The 19,096-nt window shown below is 36.0% G+C and overlaps 2 protein-coding genes across 2 annotated transcripts; both read left to right on the top strand.

The window, feature by feature from the left end:
• Positions 1-1,309: 1,309 nt before the first annotated feature.
• On the top strand, positions 1,310-2,371 carry LOC125813388 (thaumatin-like protein 1). The gene is made up of 2 exons (XM_049492891.1): positions 1,310-1,364; positions 1,677-2,371. The coding sequence occupies exons 1-2, from the start codon at positions 1,310-1,312 to the stop codon at positions 2,369-2,371; spliced, it is 750 nt and encodes a 249-aa protein (XP_049348848.1).
• A 10,370-nt stretch (positions 2,372-12,741) lies between these two features.
• On the top strand, positions 12,742-18,968 carry LOC125813431 (disease resistance protein RPV1-like). The gene is made up of 4 exons (XM_049492936.1): positions 12,742-13,137; positions 13,681-14,776; positions 14,867-15,142; positions 18,843-18,968. Exons 1-4 carry the CDS (start codon positions 12,938-12,940, stop codon positions 18,966-18,968), a joined length of 1,698 nt encoding a protein of 565 aa, XP_049348893.1. The 5' UTR covers positions 12,742-12,937.
• The last annotated feature ends 128 nt before the right edge of the window (positions 18,969-19,096 follow it).

Raw genomic sequence — 19,096 nt, 5'->3', positions numbered from 1 at the left:
ATGCAATGGCAATAAGTCAATTGGTCGCTAAATTTGTTTGTGGTAATAAATATTACCGCTTAAAGGAATCTGTTATTACCACTAAATATTTCTTTTGTTATAGTATTTCCCCACTCGAGTACAATATCTCTTCAAAACTTACAAGGTTTCAAGTATTTTATAGGAAAAGTTTGTCGTTAATTATTATGGGCAGATGCGCATGCAAAGCTACCCTTTCATCTATGAATTCGACATAATCTAATAATTTTAGTGCTCATTCTGTATTTATGTTAACCACTTAATATGTATAATTAACTTATCAAAAACCCAATAAATTTCTTTTTTTTTTCTAGATACTATAAGTCTTAAATTTAAAATTTTAACTCCGACTCTAATTATGGGCATCACTAAAATAACCATAATCCAATGTTTATAGAGAAGCAAAATCTTAACACTATTGTGAAGCGTTGTATAAAGAAGTTCACCCAATTATCCGCAAATCATTTATAATCATCATCGATGTATACATAGTGTATACTAAATGTATAACATATACACATCAATTATTTACAAATTCAATGGTAATTATATCAGTTAAATTTGTAAAAAAAATAAATTACTTTTTATTGTAAACTTTATATATAGTGTAAGAATCTCAAGATTTAAAAGCTCATTGCAGCTAATTTCTGTCCCTTTAAATGGATATGAATGGGCTTTAACAAAATTAAGAGATAATTACAAGTACAATGTCTGTTGGGCTTCTACCCAATTTGGCCCAACTTCCCCTCCTCCCCCCTCCCCCCACCCCCCACCCACACACACACAATTGTTACATCAACGCGATCACGCCAAAGTCCAATCGCGGTTCAAATATTTGGACACTTACATGATCGGACAAAAAAAATTCTAGGTCTCATTCCTTCAACACATTCGTGCAATTATGTCGCGATCATAATGCATAAATTACTCAGATATCGTATAAATAATTATTTTCCATTATAAAAATGTAAAATATTTATTTAAATTTAAATCGACAAATAAAAAAGTAATGTCATATAAATTGTAAAGAGAGAGTACCACATATAGCAAAAACCAAATTGGTCAAGTCCTCAAATATTCTTTGCAAATTGCAATTATTACTTTAGTACTCTCCTTAGAATTAAGATTATATTACATTTACTCTCTCCTTAATATTCCTTTATTTAATACTTAGGATAATTCAACATTTAATACTATTTACCTCAGCCAACAAAATAATTGACTAAATATTTTAGGGACTTGTTATATATAGATCCAATCAATATCTATTTTCATTTCATACTTTATTAAAATGAAGGCAAATTATTTCTCCGTTGTTGTTATCTTCTCATTGTTCTTCATCTATGGTAATCTTAACGTTCTTTTTTTTTTCTTTTTTTTCATATTCCCTAGCTTAATTAATAGTTTTAGATTTGTCAAGTTAACGAATTTATTTATTTATTTTCAGACGTCTATAATGAATAAATATTACTACATTTTTTTTTGTATATGCACTTAGAGTGTTTAGTGAGAACTGATTTCGTAGGTCACTTACAATTTTTTAAAATTTTATTTCCTTTTTACTAGATTTTCATTTTCGAATTACTCGTTTAGTTTATATAATGGTCTATAAATATTTATTCTTTATGATTACTAATGAAAATTGATATATTGTGCAGGGTGTTATGCAACCAAATTATTAATAAAGAATAATTGTCCTCACAAAATTTGGCCAGCTACACAAAGTGGGACCGGTGAAGGAGCGGCGATTCCAACAGGATTTCGATTAGCATCAAGAGGAACAAAAAAATTCAATTTACCAAATCCATGGTCAGGAAGAATATGGGCAAGACATCTTTGCTCCTATTCTGGTCAAAATTTCACTTGCCTTACCGGAGATTGCAGGAGCGGCTCAATAGAATGCGATGGTGCTGGTGGTACTCCACCAGCAACCCTAGTACAGTTTACAATAGCAAATACGTCTGATGAAAAAGACTTTTACTCTGTTAGCATTGTCGATGGCTTCAATTTACCCGTCTCTGTTACGCCTATAAATAGACCTGATTGCGGGATAGCAGATTGTCTTGTAAATCTTAAAGACGCACATTGTGGAAATCAAGTTGAATTAGAAGTACGAGATCAAAATGAGACAGTAATCGGGTGCAAAAGCGGATGCTCAGCGTTTAATCGTGATGATTTGTGTTGTACTGGTGCATATAATTCTCCCCAGACTTGCAAGCCATCTATTTACTCTTTAACACTCAAAAAATTGTGTGATAAAGCTATTACTTATCCCTATGATGATGAAACTTTATTTACATGTAGTGGAGGAGCCAACTACAAAATTACCTTTTGTCCATGGGGACAAGAGTAGCCAGTTTCAAAAGAATTTGTGGCCTAAAGTCAACATTTATTAATATAATATTATTTAATATTTATTTTATTGTTTCTCAACATCTTGTGTTAGTTAACCTTGACTGGAGTTGAATCAATATGAAGTTGTAGTGTTGAACAATATGGAGTTGATTCTTAGTAGGAAAATATTGTCAACATAAGAGTTGTGGTTAAGAAGGAAGATGCACATGAAGAACTTATGAAAATTGAATTTGAATATTACTATAAAAGTCCACTTGAATTTGCTATGGATTTATCATCATTAAAAAGGAGAAATTTGGTGGGATATCTTGTTCTTTGAATCTACATTCAATATCATATGATATTTTGATGATTAACAAATATTGTACAAGCGACAATCTATGTATAATAATAAAGAGTGAATAATGATATTCAAGAACTAAGTAATTATAACATATCCCAAATAGTGGTTGATCTAGGATTTTTATTAATTAACGTCAAAATATAAGAAGTAAACTTGTCAAAGGGAGTCAAAATATGTTACTTTCTCTGTCCAACAATAGTTGTCCACTATTGACTTTACACACTTCTTAAGAAACTATAAATAAAAGAGTAATTTAACTATATTACCCTTTGAATATAATAAATACAATGTCTTGAAAAATGTAATAAAGAAAAACTATAATTAATGATAAGAGTAATTAGGAACTAAGTGTAAAATTATCCATTGATTTCATAAAGTGGACAAGTATTGTTGGACGTCCCATAATATTATAGTGGACAACTCTTGTTGGACAAGGGATTATATATAAAATGATTTTATATATCTTTACTATGTAACTTTCCGGTTATATATACTTGTAAAAGAATTTGGGATTTAAGATTGAAGTTGAAATTTTGTGCAAATCTCATAAATAAACGTCGATTCCAAATAAAAAACTTTGAGGTCTCAAATCGGTCAAGCACCTACTTATTTAGTAATTCATAAGTATTTATAATGTAATAACTATAAAAATATATAAACTTTAAATGTTGAATTCGAGACTTGAAAATGACTTGTTGAAAGGATGAAAAGGACAAAGGAAAGGGACCAAGGCATTGTACCTAACACAGAAAAGAGATAAGGATGATGACCCCATATAGCCCAAGTTGGTCTCCATTCAATGTCAATATATGATAAATGACAAAAATATTGAAAATATTCCAAGCTTGACGAAGATTATTGATTTCAGCCTCAAATTATTGACAATTTTAAAAACACTCTTTATTTAACTAAATAAACTTAAATACATCTCAATATTTTGATACAAATAAAAGTGGTAAAGAATAAGAAAAAGATAAATACCATCAACCTGTCACATACATATAAACTTTATCTTAAAACTACTAATTGCACAAATTTTAACAAATTTAAATTACTTTAGTTGTATATTAAGGTAGACGTTTAGGTAATCATTTTTTCAGGAATATTTTCTCATTTATAAGTCAACTATTAGGAAATACACGACTTTATTAGTTTTTTGTATGTGATACTCTCTCTTCTCTCTCTCTGGTATTCTCGTCCGCAATCGAAGGCTGCGCCGGCCAGAAGCAGCGCGAGGACCAGCTCCGACCGGCGAGCCTCTTTCTCTCTCTTCTCCTAAGCTCCAGTGAGGACGACAACAACGAACAGCAGCTCCAGCTGCTCGGACCAGCAAGCGGCGAGCAGCCAACCCCGGCGAAGGCAAGAACATTTTTCAGCTTCTCCGGCGAACTCATCTATCTTCCCCGGCGACCAGCCCAGAAGAGAGACGGCAGTGCTACTGTTTGTCGCCGGAGACCAACCAGATCTGGCCGGAAAATTGCCCATAGACCACCGAAACCCTACATCTTCACCGACCAGGTTCTATCTATCCTTTCTCTCTCTTTTTTTATGCTCTGAATCTAGTTTCTGGGCCCTTTCTTGCAGATCCTATATCCCGGAACAGTACTTCCTTGTTTTCTATTATAGTTCGGACCTGTGCTTCAGTCTATAGTATATTTGGTGTTATCGTTTCCTTTAGAGTACACACTGTACTTGACCCTATAGTATAGCTGTTGCTATATTGTCTTTTAGAGTATACTCCTGTTGCAATTTTTAGTGTATTCCTGTGTAGATCTTACTTTGGTTGCAGTATCGTTCTAGTGGATTTGGTATCTGATGGTGGTAGTGAGTCATGTCTTCGGTTGAGGCCGAGGTCGAGGGAAAATAGTGGTAAGTGGGTTACGGGTTCACATAACGTGAAGGTAGGATCATGGAACATAGGTTCGTTGACGGGGAAGTCCATAGAGCTAGTGAAAATTCTCAAGAAAAGAAAGATAAATATAGCTTGTGTCCAAGAGACTAGATGGGTAGGCTCCAAGGCTCGGGATGTTGACGGGTTTAAGTTGTGGTACTCAGGGGGGTCAAAGGATAGAAATGGAGTGGGTATTTTAGTAGACGGGGATTTGAGGGAGCAAGTGGTGGAGGTTAGGAGGATCAATGATAGGCTGATGACGATTAAGCTAGTCATTGGAGGATGTACTTTGAGTGTTATTAGTGTTTATGCCCCTCAAGTGGGCTTGGACGAGGAGGCCAAAAAGCTCTTTTATGAGGATTTGGATGAGGTAGTTAGAGGTATATCGAATACCGAGAAAATTATCATTGGTGGAGATTTTAATGGCCACATCGGGGAAACTTCTAGTGGCTTTGATGATGTTCATGGAGGCTTTGGTTTTGGGGAGAGAAATGGAGATAGAACTTTGCTTCTAGATTTTGCTAAGGCTTTTGAGTTGGTGATTGCTAACTCATGCTTTCCGAAGAAGGAGAACCACTTGGTTACCTTTCGTAGCCCGGTAGCTAAGACTCAGATAGATTACTTACTCCTTAGGAAGGGTGATAGAGGTCTCTTTAAGGACTGCAAGGTCATCCCAAGTGAAAACCTCACTACCCAAAACAAGTTTTTGGTGATGGACCTGAAAATTAAGAGGGATAAGAGGAAGAAGATGGTATCTGATCGACCGAGGATTAAATGGGGTGGGTTGACCCCTGCCCTTTCTCGGGAGATGGGTGAGGAGTTGATGGGGATGGGGGCTTGGAGTGGTAGCGGGGATGCGGACAGCATGTGGAATAAAGCAGCTAGTTGCATTAGGGAAGTTGCTTCTAAGGTGTTAGGGGTGTCAAGGGGTAACTTTGGAGGTTATAAAGGAGATTGGTGGTGGAATGGGGAAGTCCAAGGCAAAGTGGAAGTGAAGAAGGCTGCAAACACAAAATTGGCGGAGTGCGTAGACGAGGAAGAGAAGCGGACGCTTAAGAAAGTTTATAAGACGACAAAGACAGAAGCTAAGTTAGCTGTTATGAAGGCGAAGACGGCAGCTTTCGAATGCTTGTATGTCGAGCTGGGGGACAAAGGTGGGGATAAGAAGTTGTATAGGCTCGCAAAAGCAAGAGAGAGGAGGGCGCGCGACTTGGACCAAGTGAAGTGTATCAAAGATGAGGAAGGCAAAATACTGGTGGAATAGACCTCCATCAAGCAAAGATGGCGAAGCTACTTTCACAAACTTTTAAATGAAAAAGGGGAAGGAGACATTGTGTTGGGTGATTTAGCGCACTCTGAAAGACTTTAGGTGCGTTAGGACCGAGAAGGTTATACGGGCTATTAGTAGGATGAGCAGGGGAAGAGCGACCGGACCCGATGAGATTCCGGTGGAATTTTGGAAGAGCACGGACAAGGCAGGCATAGAGTGGTTAACTGGGCTGTTTAATGTTATCTTTAAGATAGCAAAAATGCCTGATGAATGGAGGTGGAGTAAATGGTTCCGTTGTATAAAAACAAGGGTGATATCCAAAACTGTAACAACTACAGGGGTATCAAATTGTTGAGCCATACTATGAAGATTTGGGAGAGAGTGGTGGAGATGAGGGTGAGAAGAGGGGTGTCCATCTCTGAGAATCAGTTTGAAGTCATGCCGAGACGTTCGACTACCGAAGCCATTCATCTTATGCGTAGACTGGTAGAAAAATATAGAGAAAGAAAGAAAGACCTACATATGGTGATCATTGACCTTGAAAAGGCCTATGACAAAGTACCGAGGAATGTCCTCTGGAGGTGCTTGGAGTCTAAATGAGTCCCGATGATTTATATTAGGGCGATAAATGACATGTACGGTGGAGCCAAGACTCGGGTTAGAACAGTTGGAGGAGACTCAGAACATTTCCCAGTTGAGATGAGGCTGCACCAGGGATCAGTCCTTAGCCCTTTCCTATTGGCTTTGGTGATGGATGAGTTGACGTGGTCTATTCAGGAGAAGGTCCCATGGTGTATGTTATTTGCGGATAACATAGTACTGATTGATGAGGCGCGGGACAGAGTTAATGCGCGGTTGAAGGTGTAGAGACAAACACTGGAGTCCAAAGGGTTCAGGTTGAGTAGGACCAAAACAGAATATTTGGGGTGCAAATTCAGTGATGTGTTGGATGAGACAGATGTGGAAGTGAGACTTGCCACACAGATCATTCCTAAGAAAGAAAGTTTTAAGTATCTTGGGTCTGTAATCCAAGGGAGTGGTGACATCGACGATGATGTCACACATCGCATTGGGGTTGCTTGGATGAAATGGAGGCTTGCCTTTGGAGTATTGTGTGATAAGAAAATTCCACCAAAACTTAAAGGTAAGTTCTACAGAGTGGTAGTTAGACCGGCCTTGTTGTATGAAGCGGAGTGTTGGCAAGTCAAGAACGCACATGTTCAAAAAATGCATGTTGCGGAGATGAGGATGTTGAGATGGATGTGTGGGCACACTAGGAGCGACAAGATTAGGAATGAGGTTATCCGGGAGAAGGTGGGAGTGGCCTCTGTGGTGGACAAGCTGAGGGAAACGAGACTGAGATGGTTTGGACATGTGAAGAGACGGAGCGCAGACGCCCCAGTGAGAAGGTGCGAGGTGATGGTGGTAGAGGGTACGCGGAGGGGTAGAGGTAGGCCTAAAAAGTATTGGGAAGAGGTGATTAGACAAGACTTGGCTCTGCTTCACATTACCGAGGACATGACTCTAGATAAGAAAGAGTGGAGGTCGCGTATTAAGGTTGAAGGTTAGTAGGGTTAGCGTGTTGTCTTCCCTTGCGAGGGTATGGGTTGTTAGCGTTTGGAGTAGTCCTAGCCTTATGTTGTTTACTGCGTTTCACTCCTCACATTACTTTCTTAATGTTATTGTCTCATTTGTTGATTATACACTATTTTCTGTATTGGTTGTTATGTTTTATATATTTCTCTCATTTCACTTAGATTTGATGTACTTGAGCTGAGGGTCTCCTGGAAACAGCCTCTCTACCTCCACGAGGTAGTGGTAAGGTCTGCGTACACTCTACCATCCCCAGACCCCACCAAGTAGGATTTCACTGGGTATGTTATTGTTGTTGTTGTTGTTGTTGTTTAGTTAATGGATCTAACGCCTCGGAGCAATCAAAAGTTTTTTTAAAAAAAAACCTTATGAGGACCTTCGTAATGAGTTGGGAAAGCGTTATGTACAGTCCTAATATTTTTTTCAAGCATATTTTCACATTTACAAGCCAACTTTTAGAAATTACGCGATTTTTTTGGTTTTTCATGTGGATTAGCCCATGGATCTGGCGCCTCGAGCACCCAAAAAAAAATTCTGAAAAAACTTTCTGAAGACCTTCGTAATGAGTTGGAGAAGCGTTACGTACAATCTCGCCATTTTTTCAAGCGTATTTTTGCATTTACAAGCCAACTTTTAGGAATTACGCGACTTTCTTGTTTTTCCGTGTGTATTAGCCTATGAATTTGGTGCCTAGGAGCACCTAATTTTTTTTTTTAAACAACTTTATGAGGACTTTCGTAATGAGTTTGGAGAAGTGTTACGTACAATCCTACCCTTTTTTCAGGCATATTTTCGCATTTACAAGCCAACTTTTAGAAATAACGCGACTTTCTCGATTTTTCGTGTGTATAGTCCATGGATTTGGCGCCAAGGAGCACCCAAAATCTTTATATGAAAATACTTCATGAGGGCCTTCATAATGAGTTGGGTAAGTGTTACGTACTGTTCCATTTTTCAGGCATATTTTTGCATTTACAAGTCAAATTTTAGGAATTATGCGAAGTTCTTGATTTTCGTGTGTCTTAGCCCATGGATCTAGAAACTCGGAGCATCCAAAAAAAAATTTCTGAAAAAACTTTATGAGGACATTTGTAATGAGTTGGGAAAACGTTACATACATTCCCACCATTTTCTTCAGCCATATTTTCGCATTTACAAGTCAACTTTTAGGAATAACGCGACTTTCTTGGTTTTTCATGTGTATTAGCACATGGATCTGGCATCTCGAAGCACCCAATTTTTTTTATGAAAAACGTTATGAAGACTTTGTTATGAGTCGGGGAAGCGTTACGTACAATCCCACCATTTTAGGCATATCTTGGCATTTACAAGCCAGCTTTTAGGAATTATGCGACTTTCTTGATTTTTTGTGTATATTAACCCATGAATTTGGCGTCTCGGAGCACCTAATTTTTTTTCTAAAAAACATTTGTGAGGACCTTTCTAAAAAACAAGTTAACTTTTAAGAATTAATCGACTTTCTTGATTTTCGTGTGTATTAGCCCATGGATCTGGCGGCTCGCTCGGAGCATCCAAAAAAAATTTCTGAACTAACTTTATGAGAACCTCCATATTGAGTTGGGGAAGCTCTACGTACAGTCTCATTTTTTTTCAGGCATATTTTTGTATTTACAAGCCAACATTTAGGAATTATGCGACTTTCTTAGTTTTTCGTGTGTATTAGCCCATTATCTGGCGCCTCGGAACACCCAAAAAAAAATTCTGAAAAAAACCTTATGAGCACCTCTGTAATGAGTCGAGGAAGCTTTATATACAGTTTCATTATTTTTTTCAAGCATACTTTCGCATTTACAAGCCAACTTTTAGAAATTACGCGACTTTCTTGATTTTTCGTGTATATTAGCCTATGGATCTGGCACCTCAGAGCAGCCAAAATATTTTTCTGATAAAATTTTATGAGGACCTCCGTTATGAGTTGAGAAAACGTTACATACAGTCCCATCATTTTTAGGCATATTTTCGCATTTACAAGCCTACTTTTAGAAATTATGTGACTTTCTTGGTTTTTCGTGTGTATTAGCCCATGGATCTGGTGCATCGAAGGACCCAAATTATTTTCTAAAAAACTTTATGAGGACCTCTGTTTTGAGTTTGGGAAGCGTTACGCATAGTCCCACCATTTTTTCAGGCATATTTTCGCATTTACAAACCAACTTTAAGAAATTACGCGACTTTCTTGATTTTTTTGTGTGTATTAGCCCATGAATTTGGCGCTTCAGAGCACCCAAAAAGTTTTTTCTGAAAAACCTTTATGAGGATCTCCGTAATGAGTTAAGAAAGTGTTACGTACGGTCCCACCATTTTTCTCGGGCATATTTTGACATTTACATGCCAACGTTTAGAAATTATGTGATTTTCTTTGTTTTTCGAATATATTTCCCATTGAACTGGCGCTTCAGAGCACCTAGTTTTTTTTCTAAAGAAACTTTATGAGGATATTCGTAAAGAGTTTGGGAAGCGTTACGTACAGTCTCACTATTTTTCTAACGCATATTTTCATATTTACAAGTTAACTTTTAGGAGTATGCAACTTTCTTGATTTTTCATTTTTATTCGATCATGGATATGGCACCCTGGAGTATCCAAAAAAAATTCTAAAAACACTTTATGAGGGCCTTCGTAATGAGGTGGGGAAGAGTTACGTACAATCCAACCATTTTTTTCAGGCATATTTTCCCATGTACAAGCCAATTATTAGGAATTACGCGACTTTCTTGGTTATTCGTGTGTATCAACCCATGGATCTGGCACCTCGAAGCACCCAAAAAAATTCTGAAAAAACTTATGAAGACCTCCGTTATGAGTTGGTGAAGCGCTACGTACAGTCCTACTGTTTTTCAAGCATATTTTTGTATTTACAAGCAAACTTCTAGAAATTACGCGACTTTCTTGGGTTTTCGTATGTATTAGCCCATGGATATGGCGCCTCGAAGCACCCATAATTTTTTTGTTAAAAAATTTTATGAGGACCTCCGTAATGAGTTCGGGAGCGTTACATACAGTCTCACCATTTTTTCAGGCATATGTTTGCATTTACAAGCCAATTTTTAGGAATTACGTGACTTTCTTGGTTTTTTGTGTGTATTAGTACATGGATCTGGAGTCTCGGAGCACTCAATTTTTTTAAAAAAAAAACTATATGAGGACTTCCGTAATAAGTTGGGAAGTGTTACGTACAGTCCCACAATTTTTTTTAGGTATATATTAGCATTTGCAAGCCAATTTTTAGAAATTACGCAACTTTCTTTGTTTTTCGTGTGTATTGGCCCATGGATCTGGCCGCTCAAAGCACCCAAAAAAATTTTAATAAAATCTTTACGAGGACTTTCGTAATGAGTTGGGGAAGCGTTACGTATAATCCCACCATTTTTTCAGGCATATTTTCACATTAACAAGCCAACTTTTAGGAATTATACGACTTTCTTGGTTTTTCGTATGTATTAGGCCATGGATCTGGAGCCTCAAAGCTGAATTTTTTTTAAAAAACTTTATTAGGACCTCCGTAATGAGTTGGGAAAGCATTACGTACAACCCATCTTTTTTTTCCAGGCATATTTTTGCATTTACAAGCCAACTTTTATGAATGACGCGACTTTTTAAGTTTTCGTGTGTATTAGCTCATGAATCTTGCGTCTCGGAGCACCCAATTTTTTTTTCTAAAAAAACTTTATGAGGACCTCTGTAATAAGTTAGGGAAGCGTTACGTGCAGTCCCATCATTTTTTCAAGCATATTTTCGCATTTACAAGCCAAATTTTAGGAATTAAGTGATTTTCTTGTTTTTTCATGTGTATTAACCTATGGATCTGGCGCCTCAGAGTACCCAAAAAAAATTTCTGAAAAAACTTTATGAGGACCCCTGTAATGAGTTGGAGAAATGTTATGTACAGTCCCACGATTTTTTCAGGCATATTTTCACATTTACAAGCCAACTTTTAGGAATTACGCGACTTTCTCAATTTTCCGTGTGTATTAGTCATGGATCTGGCATCTCGAAGCACCCAAAATTTATTTTTCTGAAAAAACTTCTTGAGGACCATTAGATTGAGTTGGGAAAGCATTACGTACAATCCCACAATTTTTTTCAAGCATATTATCACATTTACAAGTCAACTTTTAGGAATTACAAGCTTTCTTGGTTTTTCGTGTGTATTAGCCCATGGATCATGCGCCTTGGAGCACCTAAAACTCTTTTTAAAAAAAACTTTATGAGAATCTCTGTAATGAGTTGGGGAAGCGTTACGTACAATCCCACCATTTTTTTCAGGTATATTTTGGCATTTACAAGACATCTTTTAGGAATTACGCAACTTTCTTGATTTTTCATGTGTATTAGCCCATGGATCTGGCGCCTAGGAATACCCAAAACAATTTTCTAAAAAAAAACTTGAGGACCTCCGTAATGAGTTGATGAAGTGTTACATATAGTCTCACCATTTTTTCAGACATATTTTGGCATTTGCAAGCCAACTTTTAGGAATTAGTGACTTTCATGGTTATTCGTGTGTATTAGTCCTTGGATCTAGCGCCTCAAAGCACTCAAAAAAAAATTCTAAACTTTTTTTATGAGGATTTCCGTTATGAATTGAGGAAGCGTTAGGTGTGGTAAATTTTTTTTTTTGGTTAAAGTGGACAAACAATTTTTGTGTGTTAATTGCACTTTTTGTGTTTGGCTGCTTATGAATTTTGTGTCCAATTGACACAATAAAGGTTTTCTTATCACGTTTAATTGAGGTGTTCAAGTGAAATATATGAAATAGTTTAAGAGGCTATTTATATATCAGGCTTAATTTCTGGGTAGATTCATTAATTTGTATGTTAGCTTAGTCAATCAAGCATCTAGATGATTTTGACAACGACAACATTATATATTTTTTAATTATAATTGGGTCATCACATTCACCATAGACTTTATCATTGACTCATTCCTCTAGCAAAAATTAATTTTACAACTTTCTACGCCACACACATTTATTTTTGCGTGTATAAATGATAAATAATGAAGTCACCTTCAAACTTGACATCATTACTTAATTTTATTTATTACATGCTCGTTATTTAAGTCTTTGCATAGATATATTATAGGCGAATTATTAGTATATTTATAACCAAGTTTTTGTTATCTTCATTTAGCCACGAAAATGAATCAACAAAAAAGTAGTAGTAGTACTTCTTTGCTTCCAATAACTCCCGAAATTATTCGATGGAGTTACGATGTTTTTCTAAGTTTTAGAGGTGAAGATGTACGTAAAACTTTTGTTGATCATCTCTATGTTGCTCTTCAACAAAAAGGGATCAACACGTTCAAAGATGCCGATAAATTAGAGAAAGGTAATTTTATTTCACCAGAACTTACGAGAGCAATTGAAGAATCGCGCATATCTTTGATTATTTTCTCAAAGAACTATGCTAATTCGAGGTGGTGTTTGGATGAAGTAGTGAAAATCATGGAATGCAAGAACGTGAAAGGACAAATTGTTATTCCGGTGTTTTATGATGTAGATCCATCAACAGTAAGGAAACAAAAATCGAGCTTTGAAGAAGCATTTAACAATTATGAAGATTGTTTCAAGGTACAAAAATGGAGAGGAGCACTAGAGGAAGCAGCTAATTTATCTGGTTGGGATTTGCCAAATACTTCCAATGCGTAAGTATTCATCAAATCAATTTGTACGCAATTCAATTATTTCTTTAAATACTTGCTACTTTTTCACGTGTCTTAATCCAAGAGTGTATTTGGTAATATATGAAGGAAAATATGTTTTTATCAATTTATGCACAATTTAATTATTTCTTGAATTTTTGCTACTTTCCACCTGTGTGAATATCAAATAACTTACTCCAAGAGTGTGTTTGGTATGTATGAAGAAAAAATAATTTTGACCAATTTGTACACAATTCAAATTTTTCTTTGAATACTTTCTACTTTCCACCTATGCAAATATTGAATACAGATTTGATTCGTTCAGTTCAGTTGTTTTCAAATCCATTCAGAGGTTTTTAAAAAAAAGAAACAAATGAAATTAATGGGTTGAATCTGAATGATTAAGATTCAGAATCTGAGTGATTAAGATTCAGACATTCATTAAGTGCAAACAAAAGAGGTCTTAGCCAATGAGGAATTTCCCCTACCAAAAATAGTGACTAAAGCATACAAAATAAAATCATTGATATCTTTTGTGGTATGCAGGCATGAAGCTATAGTGATAAAGCAAATTGTGGAAGATGTAATGGCTAGATTGGGTAGTCAGAGACACATGAAAAACGCTGAAAATCTTGTTGGAATCGAGTCACATATGCAAAAAGTGTATAAAATGCTTGGCATGGGGTCTGGTGGAGTTCGTTTCGTTGGAATATTGGGAATGAGTGGAGTTGGGAAGACAACTCTAGCGAGAGTCATTTATGATAATATTCGGAGTCACTTTGAAGGTTCATGTTTTCTTCATGAAGTTAGAGACCGTTCTGCAAAACAAGGCCTAGAGCATTTGCAAGCTATACTTCTTTCTGAGATCCTTGTCATGAAAGATGTAAACATCAACAATTTATACGAAGGAGTTAATATGCAGATACAAAGATTACAGTACAAAAAGGTTCTTCTAGTTCTTGATGATGTTGATCATGTAGATCAGTTAGATGTTTTAGCGAGGAAACATGAATGGTTTGGTCATGGAAGTAGAGTTATCATAACAACTAAAGATAAGCACTTGCTTGTTGAACATGAGGTAGAAAAGATATACAGAATGACAACGTTAAATGAAGACGAAAGTTTGCAGCTCTTTAAGCTATATGCCTTCAAGAAAAACCGTCTTATGGATGAATTTAGGGATGTTTCAGCTCAAATTATAAGGCATTGTGATGGACTCCCGTTGGCTTTGAAAGTCCTCGGAAGTTTCTTGTATGGAAGAGATTTGGATGAATGGACAAGTGAAGTGGAACGATTGGAACAAATCCCAGAAGATGGAATTGTGAAGAAACTCGAATTAAGTTTCAATCGACTAAACAGAATTGAACAAAAAATATTACTAGATATTGTGTGTTTCTTTATAGGAAAGAAGAAAGAATCAGTTACAAGAATATTAGAGAGTTTTAATTTTAGTCCTGTTATTGGCATAAAAGTTCTCATGGAGAAATCTCTGATTACGGTTTCACAAGGTCGGATTCTAGTGCATCAATTGATACAAGAAATGTGTTGGTATATTATCCGTCAAGAAGCTTCCGATGATCCAAGAAGATATAGTAGGTTGTGGCTACCTGATCATATTTCTCATGTACTTGCTGGAGATTTGGTAAGTGTTTGCTCAAATGATCATTTCTAATTAGTTAGCTTTTGAACATTTTTATAAATATATCCAATTTTTCGCGTATTAATTAATCAGGGCACTGAAAAGATTGAATGCATGTCATTGAACTTGTCTTTTGCACAAGAAGTGAATGTCAGCAGCGCAGCATTCACACAAATGAGCAGACTAAGGTTTCTCAGTATCCAGAACAAAAATGTTCACCAGGGCCCTAATTTCCTACCTGGTGAGTTGAGGTGGTTCAATTGGCACGCGTATCCATCAAGAAGTCTGCCTGTTAGTTTTCAGGGCGAAAAGTTAGTTGGCTTGAAGTTGAAAGATAGTGGAATCATACAACTTTGGCAAGGCTCCAAGGTTATCTATTATTCCTTTTTCTAACATTTCACATAACGATGGAATATTCGTCCAAACTAACTTATAATTGCAATATGACAGGTTCTAGGAAAATTGAAATACATCAACCTTAGTGAGTCACGGAAGCTAGTAAGGACCCCGGATTTTTCAGGCATCCCTAATCTTGAAAAGCTGGTTCTTGAAGGATGTGTAAATTTGGTAGAAATCAATTTTTCTGTTAGAGATCTCAGAAGGCTAGTCTTGTTAAATCTGAAGAACTGTAGAAATTTAAAGACCTTACCGAAGATCATTCAATTGGAAAATCTTGAGGTTTTGATTCTATCAGGCTGCTTAAAACTCAAAAAGTTGTCGATAATAAAAGAAGAAATGAATCGTTTGTCACAAGTGTACTTGGAAGGAACTGGTTTGAGAGAACTACCCGAATCAATTGAGAACTTTTCAGGAGTAACTTTGATAAATCTAAGTAACTGCAAGGATCTTGAGAATCTTCCAAGCAGTATTTTTAGATTGAAGTGTCTAAGAACACTTGATCTATCCGGATGTTCAAGACTCGAAAAATTATCAGATGATTTAGGACTTTTAGTCGGTTTAGAGGAGCTCCATTGTGATGACACAGCCATGCGAACAATGCCTTCCTCTATCTCTCAGCTAAAGAACCTTAAGCACTTATCTCTCCGGGGATGTAAAAATGGTTTGGGTTTACAAGTATGGAGTTCACTCATTTTGTCGCGGCTATTTGGGAAAGGCCACAACTCTATGGGTCTGGTTTTTCCTAATTTATCAGGTCTTTGCTCATTGACAAAGCTGGACATAAGTGATTGCAATATTTCAGACGGACGAATCCTAACTAATCTTGGGTTCTTGCCATCTTTGGAGGAAGTGAATCTCGGGAAGAATAACTTTGTTGATATTCCATCTGCAAGCATCAATGGTCTATCTCGACTTAAAGTTGTTGAATTGGTTGGTTGTAAGAGGCTCGAGATTTTTCCAGAGCTTCCTTCAAGTATAGAAGAGGTGTATGCCGATGAATGTACATCATTGAGGCGTACTGGCATTGATCAATTAAGCAAATATCCAATGTTGTATCGAGTTTCACTTACTCAATGTCACCAACTTGTCAAAAATGAACCTGATGTTGCTATTATTGATTCATTGTGGAATCACATGCTCAAGGTAAGTAAATATCTCTTTATATATGTACACGTTCGTTAACTCAAGAATCTATAACATATATTGCATGATATAGGGACTATCGATGGTGGATGACAAATTCAGTATATGTATCCCTGGATCTGAAGTTCCTGACTGGTTTATGTACAAGAACTTGGGTCCTTCATTAGCAGTGAAGCTACCTAAAAATTGGTACACAAACAAATTCATGGGCTTTGCTCTTTGTGTTGTTTTTGACAGTTTTAAGGAACCTTCTTGTATGAATCATGGTTACCTTAAAAAAATCCCGGGATTTCAAGTCATGTTTAAGCTCGTAAGGCACGATGGAAAGACTTGTCTGCTTTTTAAAAGTATTGGCTCAGTAGGAAGTGAGGAATGTCCTGATTCAGGGCACACTCTCCTGGCCTATACATCATTTGATGAGTTTTGGTCAACGTACGAGAAATGTGTTTGCAATCCTAATGACTGGATTCAAATCGAGGTTTGTGGGACTGATGCAAATGTTGCAATCAAAGGTTGGGGAATGCATCTTCTGTACGAGAACGATATTATAAATGAGGAGTTGATGATACAAAATGGCACCTCTCAATCTGGAAAGATGGGATTGCTTCATGTAATCTTTGATGGATCAAAGTATATGAAAAGGAAACGTCACGGACATAAATCGTTTTCTAGGCTGCCACCAGATGATGAACCAGGATATGTCAATTCCTTTGGAGAAACAAGTAATGAAGATTTTGATGAAACATTATTTGGGAGAGGAATTACTGTGACTGTAGAAGCTCAACAAACAGTTACTTTTTCTATGCCTAAATGAACCTTTAATTGGATGATGAGAGCGTCAGCACATTTTTGAGTATGTGATTTATGTTTGAGTTATTGGGAGTGTCTTGTGATTGTTAAGCAGTTAAAAATTGGTAATTGACCTTTTTTTGGTGACATCTAACTGTCCATATTTTTATTTTTAGTATGTTGTTGCTTCCTAATATAATACTCTCTTCATTTCAATTTACATGACATTTTTGAGGAAAATATGTTTTTATCAATTTATGCATAATTTAATTATTTCTTGAATACTTTACACATGTTTGAATAGCAAATAACTTACTCCAAGAGTGTGTTTGGTATGTATGAAGAAAAAATAATTTTGACCAATTTGTACACAATTCAATTCTATCTTTGAATACTTTCTACTTTCCACCTATGCGAATATCGAATACAGATCTGATTCGTTCAGTTGTTTTTAGAGGCTTTTTTAAAAAAAGAAACAAATGAAATCAATGGGCTGAATCTGAATGATTAAGATTCAGAATCTGAGTGATTAAGATTCACATCTTCATTAAGTGCAAACAAATGATGTCTTAGCCAATGAGGAATTTCCCCCTTTAAATTGGGAGTAAGGGAAACTAGGGGGAATTACAACATGAGGAATAAAGTTTAGGTATTCAAGCTATAAAATGAGGGATATTTTTATTTGTTTCGAATAGTTTAGGACGTTCTTCTATTTGAATTATTCTAACCCCTTAACTCTCAAGTCCTTAACCGTAATTAGGCTAAAAGTTACCAAATTGGCAAGGGACAAGTAGTCCAAATATATGTTCAAAATTTCACATATTTATTGTGGCCTAAGAGTCAATGAAGCGGATTGAGAAGGATGAGATTTCGGATTCAGAGATAAAAACATTGCTAACTAGCTCAAATACCACGATCATACCAAAATTAGTGACTAAAGCATACAAAATAAAATCATTGATATCTTTTGTGGTATGCAGACATGAAACTATAGTGATATAAAGCAAATTGTGGAAGATATAACGGCTAGATTGTGTAGTCAGAGACGCACGAAAAACGCTGAAAATCTTGTTGGAATATGCAGATACAAAGATTACAGTACAAAAAGGTTCTTCTTGTTCTTGATGATGTTGATCAGTTAGATGCTTTAGCGAGGAAACTTCAAAAAGCTTGTTGGTTTGAAGTTAAAAATGTTAGGACTGAAAATAAGCAGGTGTAATGCGGAAGCTAGCAAATCAAATCTCGAAAGACCATGAGTAGAAGACAAACGAGAAATATATCAATAGACACAAAGATTTAACGTGGTTCGGTCAATCGACCTACGTCCACAAAGTAGATGAACAATCCACTATAAATATGAGAGTACAAAATATAGAGAGAAATAACATCAACCAATTCACTCGAAATACAATGAGGTTCACAAATTTTCCCCCATAATTAACCAAAATTCTCAAAACCTTAGGACTATATTGTGAATGTTGATTAAGTTAGAAGGAACAAACCTATATTCATAGAATCTTAAAACCTTTCCTACAAGAAAAGGACTAGTCAAAATATTAAAACTCTTTCCTATACGAAAAATCTATTTATGGTAAGAAATCAGGGCAAATAAAACCTAACAGAAATATAGTCGAATCATACAACTTTGGTAAGGCTCCAAGGTTATATATTATTCCTTTTTCTAGCATTCACATAACGATTGAATATTCGTCCAAACTGACTTATTGCATTATGACAGGTTCTAGGAAAATTGAAATACATCAACCTTAGTGAGCTAGTAAGGACCCAGATTTTCCCTAATCTTGAAAGGCTGGTTCTTGAAGGATGTGTAAATTTGGTGGTTACTATTCGAATAAGGTTATAAAATTATAACTCCAATTATTTTCCTATTTGAATAAGGTTAAGTTTTTCAAAATAAATTACAACTCCAATTAATAAGGTTAATTTTTTCAAATTTATTTTTACAATTACAATTAGTTTCCTACACAAATT

Source organism: Solanum verrucosum, unplaced genomic scaffold (assembly GCF_900185275.1).
Source record: "Solanum verrucosum unplaced genomic scaffold, falcon-dt-bn FXZP01000203.1, whole genome shotgun sequence".
Lineage (NCBI taxonomy): Eukaryota > Viridiplantae > Streptophyta > Magnoliopsida > Solanales > Solanaceae > Solanum > Solanum verrucosum.
This window is presented reverse-complemented; position numbering and strand designations above follow the sequence as displayed.

Coding starts and splice junctions, on each gene's coding strand:
- LOC125813388 (XM_049492891.1), top strand. CDS start 1,310: ATGAAGGCAAATTATTTCTCCGTTGTTGTTATCTTCTCATTGTTCTTC. Junction 1,365..1,676: donor CTCATTGTTCTTCATCTATG/GTAATCTTAACG, acceptor TATATTGTGCAG/GGTGTTATGCAACCAAATTA.
- LOC125813431 (XM_049492936.1), top strand. CDS start 12,938: ATGGAATGCAAGAACGTGAAAGGACAAATTGTTATTCCGGTGTTTTAT. Junction 14,777..14,866: donor ATGTACTTGCTGGAGATTTG/GTAAGTGTTTGC, acceptor TTAATTAATCAG/GGCACTGAAAAGATTGAATG. Junction 15,143..18,842: donor AACTTTGGCAAGGCTCCAAG/GTTATCTATTAT, acceptor GCATTATGACAG/GTTCTAGGAAAATTGAAATA.